This window comes from Temnothorax curvispinosus, unplaced genomic scaffold, assembly GCF_003070985.1.
Source record: "Temnothorax curvispinosus isolate PA1 unplaced genomic scaffold, ASM307098v1 QBEX01013028.1, whole genome shotgun sequence".
Taxonomy (NCBI): domain Eukaryota; kingdom Metazoa; phylum Arthropoda; class Insecta; order Hymenoptera; family Formicidae; genus Temnothorax; species Temnothorax curvispinosus.
In genome coordinates this window covers 739,880-761,990 of record NW_020222808.1, presented here as the reverse complement: position 1 = coordinate 761,990, position 22,111 = coordinate 739,880, and the positions used below count along the sequence as shown (strand labels likewise).

At 39.0% G+C, this 22,111-nt stretch overlaps 1 protein-coding gene across 5 annotated transcripts in view; it reads right to left on the bottom strand.

The window, feature by feature from the left end:
• LOC112463097 (glutamate receptor ionotropic, kainate 2-like) overlaps positions 1-22,111 on the bottom strand; it is a 126,817-nt gene that overhangs the window by 71,136 nt on the left and 33,570 nt on the right. For all 5 annotated transcript variants that reach the window (XR_003041741.1, XM_025029285.1, XM_025029286.1 and 2 more), the window contains exon 4: positions 4,243-4,494. Coding sequence is in view for 4 of the 5 variants with exons in the window: in XM_025029285.1 (XP_024885053.1) it covers positions 4,243-4,494 (252 nt within the window). In the remaining variant the exon portion in view is untranslated. The remainder of the gene's footprint in view (positions 1-4,242; positions 4,495-22,111) is intronic.

Below are 22,111 nucleotides of genomic sequence, written 5' to 3'. Positions count from 1 at the left end.
CGATAATGTTCGTGTCGATAGACACAAAGAGTGTCACTTGACACTTTAGACACGTGTCAAATAGAGCGATTAAACGTTAAACATTAAAATAACATTGTTATTTTCTCATTTACGTCCCGAAACAAGATGCCTGTAAGAACGGTCGGAAACTCTCTTATATATAGATCGAAATATTACGGTATTCTCTGTACGTATTCTATTTGGAATTCCATTTTCGTTTGAAATTGCAGACGAGGCGAAGATGTTTGAACTTTTTGAGAAAGATCTGAATTGACATTCCACCGCAGTCTAAAGGCATACGGGGAATAACGATTACGAAATTCTTTAGGTACCAATAATCCGTCGGTATAGAAAGAGAAGGAAGAGAAAGAGAGAGAGAGAGAAAGGGGGGGAGGGATTAAAAGCTTCCGTGATACTATGAAAAAGAAAATTAAATTAAATTAAATTAAATGTGTTTCATAATTTTCTTATCTAATTATGTGTACAATTGCCGTACTTGGAATTCGTGAATGTGCTAGATTACAAGGAATGCATTCATCGCTTGATTAGATAGAATGCAACGATTCAGGAAATGCGCAGAGTGGATAGCGGTTGTTACTCCGGGGAAGTTTCCGCGTCGTCGCGAGAACTCCACGAGACGGAAAACGAGTAAAGTAATCGCGAATCGATACTAGCGGCTCTCTAAACCACTTGAAAGTTGAAAGAGATCTAATGCCACGCTGTCTGACTCCCAAGATAGCCGTAGAACTCGCGGCGCGGCACTTGCTCGCCGATTGAATGAGTCAATTTCGCAAACTGCCCAACATCCTCTGCCATTAAAGACGACCGAGTAATCGGAATTAAGAGTTGAATAATTTTCCAAATTTTCGATCTGTTAATTTTCTTATATTTACATAATATCAAATGTAACATACGGGCCACATATGTAACGGATAATCCGCGTGCGATTTTGCAATGACATAATGGAGACTGGTTGACTTGAGAGCTTTTCGGGCAAAGCCGTAAAGTCGACACTGATCCACTCGAACGACATGTCACCGTCGCATCGCCGCGACGATGTTCGATCCCGTAAGGTAAGACGAAATTCCGCTGAACGAATCGCGGGATCGTAACGACAAACATGCTCGAGACGTGTACGATTTCGCCGACCCGAATCCCTTACACCTCGCGGGTACATAGCGCGCCGGAATTGAAAGTGTAGGAAACACGGAGATCCCGGAGTCCCGGTAAATCTCTCGAGGAATTCAGCGTCGACTCCGGCAAGAGGCGGGATGCGCGCGAGGGAGGGGGTTGAACGAGATAGCGGGAAACTGGCAGGGGGTCAGGAGCGTTCTAATCGGCTTGTACGTGTACTTCGCCTCACAAATAGCTAAGCTCGTTGTGGAAGGCGGTTAAGTTTGGGAGATGTTTTCATCAAAGGTGGTTAAATTCCGCGAAAATCCCATAGAGAGACGTGGAAATAAAATTATCGAAACGGGGCGGCAAAGTTGGATAGAAAAACTTAAGATGTTACCGCCCCATTGGTGAAGAGCCGTTAATTTATCTATCGATATAGTAACGTTCCATTACACTTTGCCACGCGCATAACATGTTTCATTTAACTGCGTGTAACAGTCGCTTTTGATCGTTCTGTAATTGAATGCCGTTACGGGAATTCGAGCTATGCGTAATGCATCCAATTGATTTTGTTATCGGTTTCACATGTCTATTTACGTTATTCAATACGGGTGGATCATATTATAGCGCACTAATTTTCCTCTAAAGGCTTAATAATTGTGTTGTATGTTATTGAATTTATCGCGGATAAATTGATACATTTCTCTCTCTCTCTCTCTCTCTCTCTCTCTCTCTCTCTCTCTCTTCATTTTATATCAATATCATTTCGTGATTCACTATAGCTCCTATTGATTTGCAGTCACGCAATACAAATTCAAATCAAATTAATAGAGTACGACCTTCGCGGAGTTGCACTTTATTTAATTTCTATTAATTATTATAGTCAATTTTAAATGCTTACAAATTATTTTATCAGTTATTTCAGTGTTATTAAATATTATTAAATGTTATAAAAAATCTTTATGTTAATAATAACAATAATTTCTTATTGATCACTATTTCTGTTCGCATTTCTTCTTCTTTGACGACCGGATGTCGTCTTAATAATCGCAGCAATTTGTTACGCGGTGAATTAGAAACAACTTATACGATTTACAAAAAACTGCCTACGGAAACGGAACGTGAAATATCTTCTACGACACGACAAATGTCTGCAGACGGTGGATTTTGGCGACGATTTTGCAGAAGATCACGTATCACAGTAGTGAACCGCGGTGACGACTCACGTGCCGCGATAATCAGTCACGGAAATATTCCGGCGTCGCGAAACGTACGTTTATGGCATGCGATTCTTCTCGCGCTGCTGGTGCTGTTCCTAATTCAACGTAATCGTCCTCAACCAGAGAATTGCTTTCCTCTCACCACTCATCACTCGCTCGTTATTTCCGGTAAATTACGTGAGATGCAATTCGAGCGCACAATTGTTCCGCTTTAAATATTTAATGCGTCTTATTTGCTAGCATATTCTTATTGCGAATAGAAATATAGGAACATATAAAAATATCGATCTCGCAAATGTATTTACGTCTAAAAATTAAAAAAAAAAAAAAATGCAGAAAGAAAAGAGAACGAGGTGTATACATAGGTGTATGAGTGCCAAGAATTACTCGTCTTAGTTTCAAGAGATTATATTAATTATACAATTTATTTTAAGACGTCAACAATAAGGGTATTTAATGCTCTTCGAAGATTCTCTTGTTCAATATTCGTGGTAGCATCTCAAATCTGAAAGAGAGATTTTAAAATAAAATCTCTCTAAATATCACGCTCGGTTCTTATTGCCTACTGAATTAACTTAAAATTTTAAAATAAATTTATAAGCCCTAGAGAGTAAAGTTGTACCTAAGAGTATCTTAATCTGCCGTACGGCGTACGTCTTTAAGGATAAATGCCTCATTCAAATTGGACGTGCTTTCAACGTCTTCGAACTATTTAAATTTAAATGGATCCATTATGCGAATTAATTAATTAAAACTGTGGGAACTGGCTTGCCGTGAAGTGAGAGGTTGGTTCTTTTCCGGAGAAAGACGGATTCAACGTCGGCTTCAATCCGACTTCATCCCCGTCTGGATCTACCAAATCATCCATCGCTACTAACTTCTTACTCCTTTCTCAAACAAGGTAAAACATAATTCTATGCGAAAGCACACTAGAGAAATATCGCTTTGACATGTCCGTGCATACGCGGATTCTTGTTGAAAAATGGCCATACATGCTCAGTTCGGATTTCAAAGAACTTTGAAATCGGCTTTGTGCCAAGGAAAATTTCAAACTGGACTTGAACGTTTGATCGTTCGTTCAACGCGTAATGCCCGTCTGCAATACTTTCAATGCAAAGAATAGTGCGGAGGCTGTGTATAAAAACTCTCTGCACCGTTTAAACAGAGAATATCTTCTATTAAATTTATCTCTGACTTTTACAGAATAAACGCAACGATCAGCGATCGAAATGTTCAAAGAGGTTTGAAAGAGATAACAATATAATTTCCATTTAATCAGCTAAGTAGTCGCGGATTTGTTCGTATCAGACAACCAAGTTATGAATATGTATTATTTTCTCCGTATTTATTTGTGATAAAAAATGTGTTCTTGGCAAATTCGTTATTTCTCTTCCATCCTCGCGTCAGAGAAATGAGAATCCTATGTCATTTTCATTTATTTATGCGCCGAAAACGCATAGCGCCATTAGCGCAATCCTATACGTTACTAATAGCGCATGCACGTTAACTGTCCTGAGGAGTTTTAGCGGGCGTTAAACGATAATAGTAACACGTTAAACATTTTGACAAATGTTCTGCGTGCCAATAAGCGTTGAAAAATTCGACTGAACCGTCTTGCCTTGAATTTTTCCCACGCAACGTTCTGTATTTGTGTTGTATAAGGGTATAGTTACGATATTAAGTCATGACTATTGAGTTAACACAGTCACTATTTTTAACGAAGAGTAACAAAATAGTAAGAATAAATTTAAAGGAGCACAAAATTAAACGCTAAGTTTCCGTTTTACTTGAGTGTGTTAAAGCGGATGTGTCAGTTTAGTAAACCTGTTATCTCGTTCTAAGTTCATAAATCAATATTAATATTATCATTACTGGAAAATAGTAACACGTTTTTATCGTCGCTCACCACGATCGTCTTCGTAGATGATCACCACCTTGGTCCAATTGAGGAACTCCATAATGTCCTGATAAGCGGCGTTGAGCAGACTTTGTGCGGGATAGAGATTAATGCTGAACTCTTTCGCTTCCGTCTCCAGGTCCAGCCTGGCCTCGAGATGTGGAATATCGAGGGCGTCGCAAATACTGTGAATGTGCTGTCCCAGGATCGGGTCCGAGGGTCCGAAAACTGCTTGAACGCCGTGCTTGACCTGCTGGCACGCTGCAACAGAAAGTTTTTACGTTTTTACAAATAGTTTTTCGGGCAAATTTGTTTGCGCAACCAAAATAATGGCGACTTGGCAGCGGATTTGATTCAAGTGTACCTTGGCAAGTCTTGGCATTAACTCCGGCGTCCGTATATTAAAAAGCAATAAATTTAACCCGATATTCTCGCAACAGATTCTCGGAGCGCAGATTTTAATTGTCCGGAGAAAAATCGCGAAAGTAATGTTGCTATATCGCTCGCTATTAGTTTAATCAAGCGTTTTTCTTCTTTCCTTATGCAATTAACGTTTCGCCGTCCAACCTCCCCGTTCTCGCGGCGAGAGAGAAGAAAGCGATTAACTTCCGGAATTACGAGTTTTCCCGGTACCGTTAATGCCGACATAATGATGCTGTGTCACGGTCGATAATCCACGCCCGCCGGCACGGCCAAGAAAACTGCCGTAAACTGAGGGTAACGCCGCATTAACGCTACACTACATGTAGTACACGATCGTACCATTCGCCCTCTCTCGCGCGCCACTTCGTGGTTATTGTGCGAGCATAAGGGTTGGTTGTTGTACGTGCAGAATGACCGAACCCGGAGCACACTCGCCGGGTTATCTCGTGTAAGTTCCAAGTGTTGCCGCGCGCGTCCGGCCAACGTTAGACAATCGACCGACCCCCGGAGTTAAGCTGAGCATTGCCTCTGCTAGTCCGCAGGAACAAACCCCGCCTGTCCGCCGTCTCTGTCTTTATGTCGCCAAGTTAATTTACGTTGTCGCGCGCGGACGGAAATCGATTTTCGGAGCGTGCCGTACCTATACTTCGAAGTTGCCGCGCGTCTAACAACAAGACAGCGTTAGTTAGATCAAGAGTGCCACGAATAGCAAATTTCGGTAAATGCGAGCGATATCGCACTTCCGGATTGCTCGCAAGCTTCCTGGGAGTTTACGGCAGGCGAAAGTGCAGCGTGACGATTGCTACGTGAGAAGCTGCGAGGAATTGCGAGACAGACAGTGTGGATATATGCGCAATCAGCGTAAACGCATAAATGCTAAGCGGTGACGCGTGACAAATACAAGTATCTTCTTGTATACACTGCAAATCCAAATGTGTTACTTTTATACACGCATAAATGTCTGAAAATGACAAATTTGACTAAAGCTCTTTTTACATATTTCTTCATTTAACACGTATAATCCGTATAAAATCAAAAGTTACATTTAGTCGTGTTAAATGACGTGATTTAAAATGGCAAGAATTGTGTAAGCAGAGCTTCAGCTAAAATAACACACTTGGATTTGCAGTGTGCCGCTGGTATAAAAGCGGCAAAATTATAATGTGAAGCATTAAAAAAAAATTTCATGTTATTTGGATTATGGATTATAATGCAGTGAGAAATTTAGATCTATGAAAGTCGTTAGCAATATAGGTACGGTAAAGTCCTTTCCAGGGTTCAAAAATGCTGAGTCTTTTCATGATGGATGATTAAGCCGTCCCGTCCAGTTATCTCCGATTATCACAAGGGAACAGCGGAAAAGATCAACGGGAAACTGGAAACCGGCGAGTAATGGCTTCTTGTGCAGTGAGATAATGGGTTTTCGAGGTTCCATTATCATTCCACGCTACGACGATGATATCGCCGTCATTATACGCGGATTACAACAATCTGGGTGGTTCCTTTCTTTATAGCGTACCGTTTCTAATGGCACACCCAGTACAAAGCTGCGGAGACAATGCCAAACGCGATTGGACTAATAAAATTTTGTGTATTCGTATCACTTCGACGTCAAATTAATCAGAATGTGAAGCTGACTACCACTCGGCCGGAGAAATCCGTGTGTGTTTCACGAAAAATATCTGTAAAATAATTTTTCTCATTGCCCCCATGTGAAATCTTAATAAATCGTTAGATCACCTGGAAAAATTCAGACACGAGCATAATCACGAGGTTTCTAAAAATTGCAAAATTATTTAATTTACAGCGTATTCAACATATTGATTTAACATTTCTTTATGGTACTTCTGTCAACGTTTTAAATGCGTCTTTTTGCATTGCTTCAATCTGCTTGGCATTAAATTTGCACAGATTATTAAGCCATGAGCATAAGCACGCGGAGGTAAATGGCTGCGACCAAAATAAACTTTCAGCCGATTCGTGCTGGCGCTCAAAGCGCAAAGCGTGGAAAAATCAAGTTGGTTGTAAACGAGTCTCTCGAAAGTAAACGAGGTTTAATTCGTTGCTTAATGGGGTGATCGTTAGCCCCCGGCAAACGTGCTCGTACACACACACACACACACACACACACACACACACACACACACTCTCTCTCCCCCCCCTCTTCCTTCTCTCTCACCCACTATATATATATATGATGTATATATATGTATATATATTCTTTTTTTTCTTTAAAGTGCTTTAATAAACCACTCCTCTTCATGGAAACAATTTTCAATACAAAGTGCGTTTATATAATAAATGAAATTTTATCGTTCCTTCTCTTGTTTTTCTTCCTTTAATCGTGCGTATTCAGTATATTATTTTTTAAAATTTTTCATTTCCGTTTTCAATCCAATCGTGTCTTGTCCTATGATAAGAAAACGCGGTTAAATCGAGCGGGCAGTTGAACCGAGAAGAAATAAAATACACGCTACAAGCGAGTAATAAAAGTACGTAGAGATTGTAGCGATAAAAGTGGAATATAAGAACCGAAAAGATCTCTTGATCGTTAGCGCAGAACAAATGCGTTTGCTCTCTGTAGGAAGTGTTCCAGTGGATATTCTTTTAACCACAAATTTCTCTTTGACTAGTTATATACCTATATGTAATCAGATCGATATCCTTAGTGAAAACGTCTTTTTGTAATACCACGCTCATCTTTTTAAAAACGGAACTATTCTACGAAATCTTTTACAAATTAAATTTTGCCCGTACTCGATTAATTACCATAAGGAATATATTCTGGAGCATATTAGTTTTTAATATCTGTATAATACAGTCGATTTTTTCTGAATTCAGCAGTGTCTCGCTAAGAAGAAAGAAAGAAAGAATGTCGAATAAAGCGGCATGATGGAAATAAAGATCAGAGCAGATGGGACAGAAAGCGGAAAGTAAAGGGACGTTAGTGGACAGTTGAATAGCAAGTAATAAAATGCGCATCGAAAAATGGAAGCAGACAACTACGGCAGGCAGAAAGGATGATGTAATGGTGTATATGTAATGCTAGAATATCAAAACCAAAGAGACGAGTAAAAAATAACTCGATCAATCAATAATCTTTCCACGTCCTTTTGTTACACTTTGCTTCCTCTTTTAACGTTGACGTTTATATTATGTTTTGTAAAAAATGTTAATGCAATTCGTATATCAGTTTGTGAATAAGAATATAACTGTTCAGTTTTAATATATCGATATTCACTGATCCGTATTTTTCCTGCATATGTGATTGCTGTAACTGACGGGAAAAGCTTTTTACAATATCCATATACTTTATATATATATATATATATATATATATATATATATATATATAAAATCAATAATTTTAAAAGCATCGCCGATATTATATAATATTATCCTTCATTGTATAGAAAATCAATATATCATAATTCGTATGAAGGGCTTGAATTTCTGCGATTTTGTTATCTGGAATGTTATTCCTAGAATTAAATTCACGAAAAATTCTTACTCTTCTATGTAAATTAATCGCCTAATTGTGTTCCTTTTTTGAGTCGTTATTAAATAGAAAAATTGTACATTCGTACGAGAAATAATGGCTAAAAGATTGCAGGACGGGCGACGTACATTACATCATGTGTAATCTACTGCGGAATGAACATCCTTTCGATACATGTATAGTCATCTGAACGGAAATATCGAACTTGTTGCGGCGAATATATCTCGCGCGACACTCGACGTTCCAACCGTCAGAAAAAAATTTGTTTCCCTGCAGCACATGTAGAGTTTCTTGCATCGTTTATACAGCGCGCGCACGTACGCCCACACGAATATTTCTCGCGCGATGCACCGCGCGATCGGTGGACACACAATCGGCAAAACGATACATATAAGTCTGACGTTTTATTGCCTTCGTATTCGCTTCCTACCAAGAGGCACTCGAAGGATATAAACCGGGATAAGAAAAAGCGGCGATATTTTCGACATTATTTGCTAGCTCGCGCCAAAACGGAACAATAATCACAGTTTTCGACGTTTCGCGACGTCCGAGTGTTTACCATTTCTGTGATTACTTTCGATACGAAATGACAAACAATGGTGCCATTCACATACTATTTTAGAGAACAAGTATTTCTTTTTGTTAAAATATACAAAAATATCTCTCCCAAAAAAACGAGCATATTTTGCAGGAATTGAGTTATGAATACGTTTACCGTTGAGTTATAAAGTCCAAATGAAAAAAAAGCACTCTCGATTTGGCCTATTGTAAAATGTGGTTCTCATTACTACTTTCGGAATAGTTGGGAACAAAATTGCAAAGATTATTTCGAAAACAAAACAAATGTACACTTTTAATGAACAATTGTTAATACAGAAGTTGCGAGAGATTGCACAATTATGCATAATCATTTTTCATAAAGTTAAATCTCTGTTAAATCTCTGAAAAAAATTTTAAATATTTATCTAGTAAACATTTTAAACATTCTTGTTTTTTTCCTTGAGTAAAATCCTTTTAGTTAAACCATTTGATGTTTTGCATCGGAATGCGTACAAAATATAGTCATGTAACGCAGAATGTAATATATAATATATTGACTATTCTGGATTGATTGATTGTGTTTCTGCTCTGAAGCGAAATGAATGTAATTTATTCGGATCGCGATGGATCTCGTCCAGAGCTTCGGAGTTTTATTGGGCACTGAGTTCCCACGGCAATGCAGTCCACGGCTCTTGTCGCTGATGAGGAAAAAAATCGTCTAACAGCAACCTCGGGAATAAACGCAATTTCGCTTTCGCCGGGATTTACATCGCGGAAAAGTTATCCTCTCTGAAAAATACGTCTAATAGCGGCGCAGCTCCAGTGATATCGTTCCGCGTATATATATTGCTTGTTATTGCACGCGAACGAGCGACGGTTATGTTCGATTTAATTTGTATAAACGCTTTGCAAGAGAAAATTATTTTTCAGTACCTTTAATTTTTCCGCATTATGTCGTAATGAACGTAGGATATATTAATTTATGCAGTTACATATAACGATATTAATACTACATATTTAAAATTGCATTAAAATTATTATTAAAATTGAAATTATATTAACATTATTACTAACGTTGTTAAAATAGCATAATTTGATTATAATATTATGTGCATTCACAAGATTTCTATCACATTATCTACAGAGCATTAAGGCAATGAGCATCTTGGGCTATCGAAGGTGTCTTGACTCAACGTCTCTCCTTCTTCATTCATTCCATCAGAGTAGTTGTTGATTGCTGTTCGTAATCGAATCACTTTATTTCTCTGCGGTTCCTCTTGAGCGTTAGTTGCGTTTCTGAGTTTCGCGCTGTAACTCGGTTACATAGCCACTTCATTACTGGAGAATCTAACTTGATGCTGCCCTACCAGCAGTCAATCGTATAGCCTCGTGTCAATTGATTCGAAGACTATGCATAGGCAAGTAACTCGAATCCACTTGTCCACTCGCTTCACGCTAGTAATTACATTATCCCACGGACTTTAAAGCACCAATTAAATGGCGCAGATCCTCGAGCAAACTCCATGAATCTTCGATGACTCAAACGTATCTCAGTTTCGGCAAGAGGAGGAAGATCCAATTTTGTCAAACACCAATTAGGTTTAGGCCAATAAATAATATTATCCAGGATTTATCTGGTTTTATCCAACTGGATTAATGTACGTGATACGTTTATTAATCCGTTAACTCCCCAAGATATTCGCGACGATGTCCGTTTTATCATCTCCGCGCGAATTTATGGGAGTCGTTCGAACTTACAGCTCGATAAGTTCGAGATGTTTTATCTGCGGGATCTCTGTAGCGTGTAGAGCGGTATATTGGTTTCAAGAGCGAATTCCAAGTTACATTTGTAACAGCCAGACGGATTCATCGTAGTACGAAGAGCAACGTCGGCGGCTCTTATTTCAAGGACGCAGTCTCTGGTCTCGAGTACTAAATTGGAAAGCGAGATCGATCGTAGCTTAGGGGGGGCCGAGAGAAAGAGAGAGGATAACGCGTATTTTCGCGAAAGCGGAGCAGAAACGGGGAGAGGGTTTGGGTCGCAGACCAGGGGGCGACCGGAAACGCGGCGAAAATAAGAGAAGGCGAAAGCGAATGGTGGAGGCGAGCCAGCCAGCCGCCAGCCAGCCAGCCAATCGTATCTGAATTTGTTTACGACGACAGCGCGCTGTCGAAAAAGTTTCTGTGGCTGACGTCAACGTCGTGCACGAGAAATACGAAAGTTAGTCCCTTTTAACGGAGGTTCTCTGCCGTGGTCAGCGTTGGCGTTAAAACGTGAAGGACCGGGGTCAAAACGCCTCTCTCACTCGCCTGCCGACTTTGCGAGGATTAATCGTATTTCGAGAGGCGACCGTATATAGATATGGTTCGACTCTCCTCTTCAGATCATCCGCGGCGTAGGTTCTCGAAGGTCAAGTCCATTACGAATAAGTCGTAATACGCGACGGTGGTTTCGGTCTCGGCAAATTAAATTCGCCAAAGATCCATTGGGATCAAGGTTAACCGTCTGTCCAGGCGCACAATAGGCAGGATTCATACTCGGAGTTCGTGCATCTTTCCGTACAATAATTCGGAAGGAGACCGTCACCGCGGCGTACAATGGGGCGCCCAGTGAGGATCATCGATGCCTATTCCGAGTTCCTCCTTTTCCTTCAATACGCTCGAGAAGATTCAGTCCGCGCGATGCTCAATCTACTTGCTGTCGTCGACCAAAAATCGACCGTCGGGATTGTCGCGGGGGGGGGGGGGGGAAGCCGGGAAGCTCTGATACATTATGATCTTGGCCGCCGGCCACGAGAGTTATCCTCTCCCTCTCGTGCGCCGTGCCAATAGCGTCCGCTGATGAATCTAACCGCACTGACTAACGGCGACTCTCCGCTATCTGGAATTGCGCGGAGAAAGATTTGGTATATTCTTCTTAATTTCGCGAACGAGATAAGGCGGGTGCGTTTAAATCAATGGCGCGAGAACGTTGGAGATAAAGCTCATCGCCGCGGTGATGACGCGGTGCCGACGTGAGTGTAAAAAAGGAGCGCGATTACGTCTCTTCTTACATCCCTCGGCCACTTTACAAGCGCCGCCGGCTAATTAGGCATTTAAATTACTACGCCGCCGTGTAATCAGGTTGATTAGCGTCTTATGCGAAGTAATTATGTAATTTTATGAGCATGCGCGCGGACCTGACGTTAATGAGCGAATCGTTAAGCGGATTAGCAATATAAATCAGTAATAAAACCTTAACATTTTGCACGTTAAAACGTCAGAATTATTAATGGAAAAGTACGCGCGACGTACGATCTAATTTAACTTTACGGTCTCCCACTTAAGAGACGATACGTTAAAATTAACGATCGCTCGGAGAATAGTCCTCCGCTAACTTATTTTTTGCCGTTGAAATCGCGACGGACTATTTTAGAAATATTAAAACAACTGCTACGATCCCAATGAGAAATTGTGAGAAGGGTAGAACTGAGTTATTACGAAGGCGGGGGAAGGGGAGGGGGCGACGTGAAAATGTGAACAGCCGGACTTAGACTCATAATTATTCCGCGCTCGTAAAAAGGTCTTGCCGGGTCATTGCCAAGGCATTCTCTCGAGACGCAGTAGATTTAAGCTGTAAAGGAAAGTGTCTCCAATTCGTTGCCAAGAGGGAACCAGGCGTGATATATCGATATATCGATGCAGTCGCTTAGCAGATAATATGTTACCTAGGTTTATCTATATTCCTTATTTGTATATTGTATTTTATGCTTTGCTAATTTGTGAAAGATATATTTTTTTTTCAACGAAAATGAGACAATCCTTCTTATTATCCTTCTATAGTAGTACACTTACTTTACATTTATAACAGAATAAATTGTGTACCTCTCTCCGATTATTTTTCTGTATCTATCTTTATAAAAATTATTGCAAGCGTTTGACTTACGAATTTATTTATTCCAGCATCTCCGCGTCTCTCTCGCAAAAGAACCCACAAGAACTCCGATGCCGTGTATAATTCCGCACAAAACTGTAAGACTAATTCCGTGAAAGTTTTTGCAACCTAATACCCTTGCAGTAACTAAACTTTAGTTTCTCAAAGAGTGATGCAGAAGCGTATTATTTTATCGCGCCTGGCATAACGAGCGGCCTCTCTCTCTTTTAAAGTCTCTTGACGGCAACCTCTCTCTCTTTTAAAGTCCTACAGATTATCGCATATACCGCCAGCTGGAACCTTAACAACCGCGCGCGCGTTGGGGATCCCCGTGAAAGGAGCACCATACTAATTGACTTCTCGCAACTTTTCGCGGGAACCGCCTCCCCAGTAACTTCCAACTTCGTCGGTATCGAAACGCGGCCCATTCCTTTTTCATATCCCCTCGCTCGCACGAATCTCCAACGACGAGGTCAGAGAGCGCGGCTCATTAAAATTTCAAAGTACCACCCCGGCGGCGCTACGTTCGGCGAAAACGAAGTTCTCGTCCTGCGTTTCACAGGTTCCCCATCAATTTGTTAGTTACTACTTATTGCTACGCATTAATTGGCAATAATCACGGCACCTTGGTGTGCTTCAAACGTTTCGTCGTGATCAAATAGATGTTTATGTGACTAAAAAAAATAACAAGAACTTAAAATAAAAACTTTTGAAACAGATATATGGGCAAATGCAGTATCTTTAATACATACAATTCGGTTTGGATTAGAAAATAAATAAATAATTTAAAATGTAGATATTATAAAATATACTTTCCTTAATCCGTAGAAATAAAGAATTATACAGAACTATGATAATTGTTCATAATTTAAAAATGTAACTAAATTCAAAATAATGTAAAATAAGTATAACATATTAATAGACATTATATTTAATTATCATACTCATAATAGTATATTGGAATCTGATCAATAAATTCGATCAAATATGACCTGGGTCACATTACAATTTCTCGTTTAATATTTGTAATGCAAATAATATTATATTATGATAAACTTAATTTTCGGAACAAAAGTAAATAGATTTGTAAGTAGGTAATTAATATATCGGCAATGCTAATAAAGATGCAATTATTGCGTGCATGTATATTCAGTTCCTAATTTTAATATTACTTGTTATTACTAACAATAATGTTTTATAATCTTTAATACTTATTTTAATATTACAGCATATAGTTATGTATCATTTTGATCATTTCCTGTGCATATATTTTCCATCATTATTCATAGACGTAAACAATTGAAATAATTACATAATTTACATGAATATTGTGTAGTTTGAATAAAATGTTTAATCATTTTTTGTAAAACGATCTAACGGATAATAATTATGAATGCAAATTGCTCCATTTGTGCATGCAAGAAAGGGTTATTTTAGTGTATTATAGTATATTATAATTACAATATGTGTGACGTGTTGGAGAAGTTTTATTAAAGACCTTGTACTTTTCTCAAAAAAGACTCTTTCATTCAAAAAGTGACTCTTTTCTTCGTCGTTCTAGGCTTTAGAAAATACACTGTAGATATATATTCTATTTTTTGTAGAATACGAGCACATCAATTATATTACTTAAATAGTTTGATAACTAAAATTGTTTCAAAATTGCTTCAAAATATATCTTTATCCTGAAAATATTCATTACGTAGCGACTCCGTAATAAGGATATCTTTCATATATTTGCAATTTGCAAGTATAAGCAATATCTTATTGCTCGTTCTGTACAAAGTATAGCGATGATCGAAGTTTGGAACTAACAAACTTTCGTAAGTAGTATGATAGCTATTCTTTGACTTGCTAAATCGGTTAATTCGGTCGCTTATTATTTATATAAAGATATATTTCTTGATTTTCGGTGAAATAGGCATATTTTATAAGAAAATATCGGAAAATATCAATGTCTATTTTACTGATTAAATATATCTGAAAAATTATAGTAAAATTCGCTGGCAATAGTATTCGAATTTGAGCAATTCGCTGCTGCAACAGGTGGCTGCACAAACAATCCATTAAACGATTTATCTCTAGTAGCAACGGAGGTAAAAATATTTTATATAAAGAAAGAGAGCTTTTTTTCCTCGAAATTTTTCTTACTAGCAAAATCAAATACTTTCTATGAAAATCTACACAAGATCTAAGGTAAAAAGAAGATGAGAGCAATTTTTTGAGAAAGTTATAGTTATAAAGTTCCATAAGAATATAAAAAACCGTGCATATTAAATAAAAGTACAAAGAAAAGTAAAGAAAACTTTCCAAACTAAAAATTTATATCATTAATATCGCTTTTCTACAACTTTTATATTTATTTAATGTTTTTTTACAAAGCGCAATGTATTTTTGTATATTATGTATCTCATTGTGCGCTTTGTATTAGATATTCGCCAGATATTTTGAATCCTCCACAAACGGATCAGCATTAGCGCAGTAGCGACAAAGACGCATTGTTTCGCCGGAACAATGTATGTATGCCGTGAGGATGTACGTTTGTTGGTCCTCTTTTCAGTCCCCTTAACGAGGAGCGAAGTACCGGTCTGTACTTTGATGTCGGCAATTCTACCGACGGATCCCAAACCATCAGCTTCGTTCAATCAGAGTAATTGCGCGTTAAATCTCTTTGCTCGCCATTGAATCAATTTTGCAGCCTGCCGAGTACATCCCTGTCGTTACGATGTTTCTCTGTAACTCGTTTCTCTCGCACAAGCTGAATGTCATTCGATTAATCAGCCGAGGAAAACGAAAAATTCAACAGCTCTTAACTCGTTCAACAGATCCAGATTCGCCGTCCATTAATTTATTCGTTATATTAAAATCGTGACGTTTTATAAAATATTATACCTAAATATGGTTTTGTTTATATGACGTAATTTTTTCTATAATACGTTCTCTTCTCTTTCTTCTCCGTTTATAAAGTATTTTGTTAGCTATGTTTATATGTCGAAGAGACGCAAAGAGTAAATAATTTCTAAAGTGTCCAAAAATATTACGTCGTCACGTGGGTCATGACGACGCAATATTTTTGCACCGCAGGAGAAATTGGGAAAGTCCGTACCGCGGAAGCTACGCGTAATGATATTACTAACTTAGGTGAAATGCAAACTGACGCCCGCGCCCGCGTGCGCTTTTAAATCTCCCAGCAAAGTGCGGTGGCGCTTTCAAGGCTCTTGCTATCCCGAGGCAAAGAAAAAAGGGATTTCTCCGGCAAATTCCCAACTGAATTTGTTAGGAGCATAACGAGAGAGCGAACGAGAAACGGGCGCGCTCCCTCTCGTATATGTATTCCGCACGTCTGCGTGCAACCGCATGCACAACTCAAGGCGTCTGTTTCGCTCCTGTCGATATTGGTTTCGCGGTGCATTGCGGTGTATCGCGCGCCGGTTTGCGTTTCCTTCCGTCTGGCTTCTCTTCTTTATTTCGCCAACTCGCACCTCACTCTGCCTTTAACTGCTTTTCAGTCTACCCCTACCTACTTCATTCTGCCGCCCCCCGATTCCACCCCTTTCCCATCTGACCCGCGCTTTTTCCCGACTCGCGGTATTTCCGCATCGAGATGAAACTGACTAGCGAGAAGGATGCGCAACGAAAGAGACGGAGGGAAATGAAATTTAAAGAAGTGTCGATAAAATGACTCGCAATTCCCTCCTACCGTCGCTGGAAGCACGGTTTGATAAACGTCTCGCGCCGGGTCAACGCGAGTGCCGAGGAAACTTATTTTACACTATAAATAAAAAGGAGCTAGCAGTGTCAAGAATGGTTTTGATTATTATCGCAGCGTTGCTGCAACGTTTCAACGCTAAAGTGTAAATTAAACAGGTAAAATAAAGTGCGTAAAATTGGATGTTGTTTGCAAGGTAAACTGTTGTAAATGCTTAATATATATTATATAGAGTATAGACAAATGAAAAATAAGATTGGACTAAAGCTTACACTTTACAAATACCATGGTTTTTTTTCGCACAGAGATAATTGTGTTGCAAACTATCAGAGCAGAATGGAAGTTTCGAGGGAAGAGAATCGTACCGATCCCGGATTTGCGAGGCAACGCCAAATACACGTACGTGCATCGCCGATAGAAGCGTGGCGGAAAACGCAGATTAAGACTGAAATATGGCCCTAAGCCTTTTATTCTGCTGTCGGTATTATATCCCGGGATTTATTTACAAACGGCGGCAAATCCGCCTCCGCAACGAGCAGGAGAAAAATTCAAACCTATATCGATAAACATATCTTCCGGTTCCATATCCGAGAGAAGATTTGCGACAGGGACAAAAAAGAGAAATAAAATATCGCAATACGGCCCAGGCGGACAATATCGATCGGAAATGGATCTATCCACGATTTCCCGATGGCGCAGTAATCAGAAACGCGGAAAAATCATAACTCGAGAATTCGATTCCGCGTCTGTGTGCGTTCGCGCGCAGAGAATTGCATCCTAACACCGGCGATTATACGATCGACACAATTGGAACTCGTTCTCGCGCGACGAAACTTTAAATTGTTGAGCAGATAGCGGTTTGCGCGCGCGACAGCTATAGATAAACTAAATTACGCTCGCTCTCAGGAAGATTAAACTGAAAGTCAAATCCGCAGGATTTGCCGTAGTGGCCATTATTTGCAGATTTCACGCCGGCATACTCGGTGTTTATGACATACGAAAGATGAGCGAGGGACAATAGCGTTCGCTGGTGAGCTAAGAAACTTACGCGTGACAAATGAGTTTTTACATTCAACGGTAATGATGCTCCGTCGCCAGATGCTTTCCTTTAAATCTTCCTTCGCGTTCCACATTTTTCTCATTGTTCACGGTACAGCAGATTTCACGCAACATTTTGTCTGAGAATCTTTTGTCTCTCTATTAGTTTGCGTGTAAATTACCTTCTTGTACGCTAACATAGCTACAGCGATATTTTTATTTAACAAAGAAGTAGAATTGACTAACGGTACTTGTTAACAGTCTATTTACTGATGCATCTACGCTCGCTGTGGAATTATTTAATTTGTCGGAGTTATTTAATTTTCTTTCAGTGAGATTGCTGAGTTTTTTTCTATTCTATTTTACGATTTCGACTCAGCTTCTTTTAGTGAATTAAAATTTGCATAATCATGCATTAACATATAAATATCAAATCTTATTAATTTATTTGTATAAAAGCACTTATGTCAGTCACACAGCAACGACCGTAATGACTCAAGTTTTTAAATATGCGAAACTAATTTGAAACTCGTGCTTCGCTAACACACATTTTACCCCTTTTCACCTCCTTAGGAGTCGAATTTCTAAAAATCCCTTCTTAGTGAGTGCTTACGTCGTGGAAGGAATATCCTCCCCGAATTTCATGATGTTTCTAGGTTTAGGGGTTTGGGCTGGATGAGTCAGTCAGTCAGTCAGTCAGTCAGGATATTTGATTTTATATATATAGATATAAACTCGTGTTTGAGCACAGCTTGAACATGTATATAGTCATGACTGAGAAACTCTTACATCAAAGATCGAAGATCGAGTGTACTATCGGTATAAAGATGCTCGTGAGCGGAATCGAGCGATATGTTCGAGAGGAACTCTTAAACACGCGACATGACGTAAGCGCTTGGTCCTTTCCAACCGACGAGAACTTCAGAAATTATGTGTTTACCGTGAAGTTTTTTTTCGCTTTGAACTTTGACAGCGTCTTATGCTAGTGAATATCGTATATCGACCTTCCTTTGAAAAAACTTTAAATAAAAAATAATTTTCAAAATCTTCAAAAATTAATTAAAAAGATTGAGCAAAAAGCTCCTAGAAATCAATAATAAACATTTCAATTTCATTCAGGCATTTCGACTCTGTGTCTAAATTTTCTTAAATCGCATCGCATTCATGGATAATCTAATCAATGTACGGTCCGCATAATTTTTGTCGAAACTACTTAAAGTGTGAGACCATTACCAGAGACGGAAGAGAACGTTCACGGGTGTAAAAAGTTCAAACGAGAAACGGGCTCATCGGCTGATACTTAACTGATCGCTTGGTTCTCACGCGACATCATTTGCACAAATGTACGCACATATAGGGCCGAAGTACGTGCCCATGTAAACGAGTGTTGTAAAGACACGATGATTATGCGGCGCGAGCGAGATCGAAGCAGAGCGTAGTCGTTGTTGCCGCAGAATAGCGTTGTTTGCGCCAAGGTATACGGCTCTTTAGATTTTTACGGTTATACGCGTACGTGTTACGGAGCCGATGATCAAATTTCCTCTGCAACGCATTGCATACGCTAACATTCGCACACAGGGATCTCACTGAATTGAGGAGCAATGCATTAATGATGTTTCCAATCGTTAAAAAAACGCGTTTTTTCGCAAATTCAAAAAATATTGAATATTAAATCATATTTTTAGCAGGAAAAATTCCAATTCAATGTATGTTATAGTGTTATTATACTTCGTAAAACTGAATATAATAAAGGTAAATTAAATAAAACCTTCATTCAGAATAAAGTCTAATATTAGATAATCAAACTTCCTCTGCAACGCATTGCATACGCTAACACTCGCACACAGGGATTTCACTGAATTGAAAAGCAATGCATTAATGATGTTTTCAATCGTCAAAACGCGTTTTTTCGCACATTCAATTAAAGCATTGAATTAAAGTATTAAACATCAAATCATATTTTTAGCAAAGAAAATCCTAATTCAATGTATATTATATTATTATTATACTTTGTAAAACTGGATATAATAAAGTTAAATTAATAAAGCGAAATTAAATAAAAGCTTCAGAATAATAAAGTCTAAGAATTACAGCACAGAAAAAACCTGTCTAACTGCAAAAAATTTCAGCGTCATATTGGTGACAGAAAATTGAGCAATCGGAACATGAAACTCAGAATAGAAAATTCAACTATTTTCGTGTTGTGCACGAACAAACGAGTCCATTAAAAGTCACTGGAAAGAACTCTCAACAGCACAGGCATACTATGGCGAGCTATGACACGGACTGGTTTCGAAGTGGCTTCCTGCTCGAGTAGTTGATACACATGCATACGTTCTATTGATCCACGTGGCAATTCCGAGGCACGGATTAGCCGGTGCCATTGACGAAAGTTTATCGCGCATGTAGTTGAAAGTGTATATGTATGTTACAATATATTGCCCAGAGTTGATACTATCTCAATTAATTTCCTATTTATAAATTAATAATGTTGACGGTTTAAATAATTGCTTGTCAATAGAAAAAATTACCGAACGACACAAAGATATTTGAAATAAAGTTTAGGAAATAAATTCTTGTTAATAATCTTATTGTGTTCATGTAAAAAGAAATTAACTACATCTATTCTAAATATTAATGAGCAATTATCTTTTTATAATTTTCAGAGATATTTTCACACAAATAAGCTAAACTAAATATACCTGCATATTCCTGTTTTATAATATTGTTGTTTGTTCGAGCGCGCAATAAACGCGCCGAACGAATCGCCGAATCCGTTCCGTGAGAACGCGAGATAATTGCGAGTGGCTTCGTTCAGCCCTTTAACTATGAGACGACCGGGGTTTCAGTTAAACGCGGACTCGATCGCTTGTTAGGAAGTTGAGTGGAAGGCCCAAAAGACAGCAATTGATTTACAATGCATATAAACTTTATTCGATATAACAAAACAAATCTGACGAAACGCGAGATGTACAGAAAAATTAGTGCGAATGCACTCGGCGCGCTGCGACTTGTAATATGCGTAGATTTGAAAATGCGATTTACATAGAGTGCGCACCGAAAAGCGGTAAGAACGATAAACTGTATCGCGAATGCACGTGTCGCGGTGTGACGGAGTTGCGAAACGCGGTCTAACGTTCGATGCCTACAGAGACGCGGTAGATATATACGGCAGGAAGCGAAGCACCGGGGTCACGACAGCGAGAGGGCTCGCAACGAGACCGAGCGTGCTCGACCCCGCGGAATCGTGATCGTCGGTTGGGCAGGCTGGAGTTCGGGGACACCTGAGAGTACTCAGTCGAGACTCGGAGCACCGGACCTCGTTTTATGTGTCGCCCTAGGAAGTTGGATAGGGTAGGCTTCGTCGAAGGCAGCAGAAGGCCGGAGATAAGACGAAGTGTCGGCTCCTGTCGGAGCGCCGGCTTATATACCGCGGCGCGGCGGGTTCGTTGGAAGGGAGGCCGGCGGTCGGGCGAGCCGCGTGGGGATGCAGACGCGCGCTCGCCTTCGGCGCGGCTCGGCTTTTTCCGGCGGTTCCGAACTTATCGAGCATTTCGCGTGAGAAGCAAACGAAACGTATATTGCAGTACATATAACGGTTTAAGATATAAATTTTACATTAATAAATTGGGGGAATCCCCAACATTGTTCAAAATATGAATTTGATTTTACGTGCTTTTCATCACGTGGAAATACGATCCTATGCGCAGCTCGTATAAATAATAGATATTCTCTGTATTACAAAATAATGAAAATTTTGTGGAAGGATCTTTATTTGCCTATTATGTGTTTCAACAATAATGAGAATTTTACAAGCATATAAATTCAGATATCACGAATAAGAGTTGGTTATAAACCGCGAGTCTGCGATAACCTAAATCGAATCGTAAAGATCGTACCAAGAGTATCCATCGTCGTGAAAAATAGAAATGGAAATGTATGTAAAGTTATTGACTACGTTAAGTGAATTTGACGAAATCGGATCTCATAAATGCATTTTTGTACGCTGTGCAAGGTTATATGTGGGAAGGCATAGAAGAGTCGTTTCAAATATTGTATCCACAAAATGTTAAGAAAGCCTTCTCAACTTTGTATAAATGTATCGTTAACAATATTATATAATATTATAAGTGTATAAATTATCTTCACAACGACTTTTGATGCGTAAAGTACAGAGGAACAAACGAGGGAACAAACTACGATAGTATTTCAAAAGATATGAATTCCGCATTGAATTATTGAAGATGTCCTTTTCATCGATCGGGTAAGATACACAATTTCACGTGTTATAAAGCATGGATCGCTTCGAGGCGTTGTGATTTACGATATGGTGAGTGAAAATAATGAGGGCAGTCTGAGGGCTATTTTCCTGCATCAATATTAGACGAAGATATAGGGTGCTAATACTGTACTAACATATCCAATTGTTATAATGTTTGCACAACGCACATAACATGTGCCGTTGCTCGGACAAACATAATAGCGTTCGCTCGATTAACGTTTTGTGGTAGTTCAGTTTAAAAAAGTCATACAACTTGCGATATTAATGCGCTTTACAGGGAATTGGAAAAATACCACAGAATATTTGTTAAGAGAAAAAGAAGTGGCAAATTTACTCAATTGATTTTAGAATTCTAAGGGTCGTACGTAAAAACAACCAAACTAATGTTATCTACTTAAAGTTACATTAAATTTCGTTGTAGATTCCAAATTATTTTGTAATATTTTTGTCAAAACAAAGTAGGAGTTTTATTTC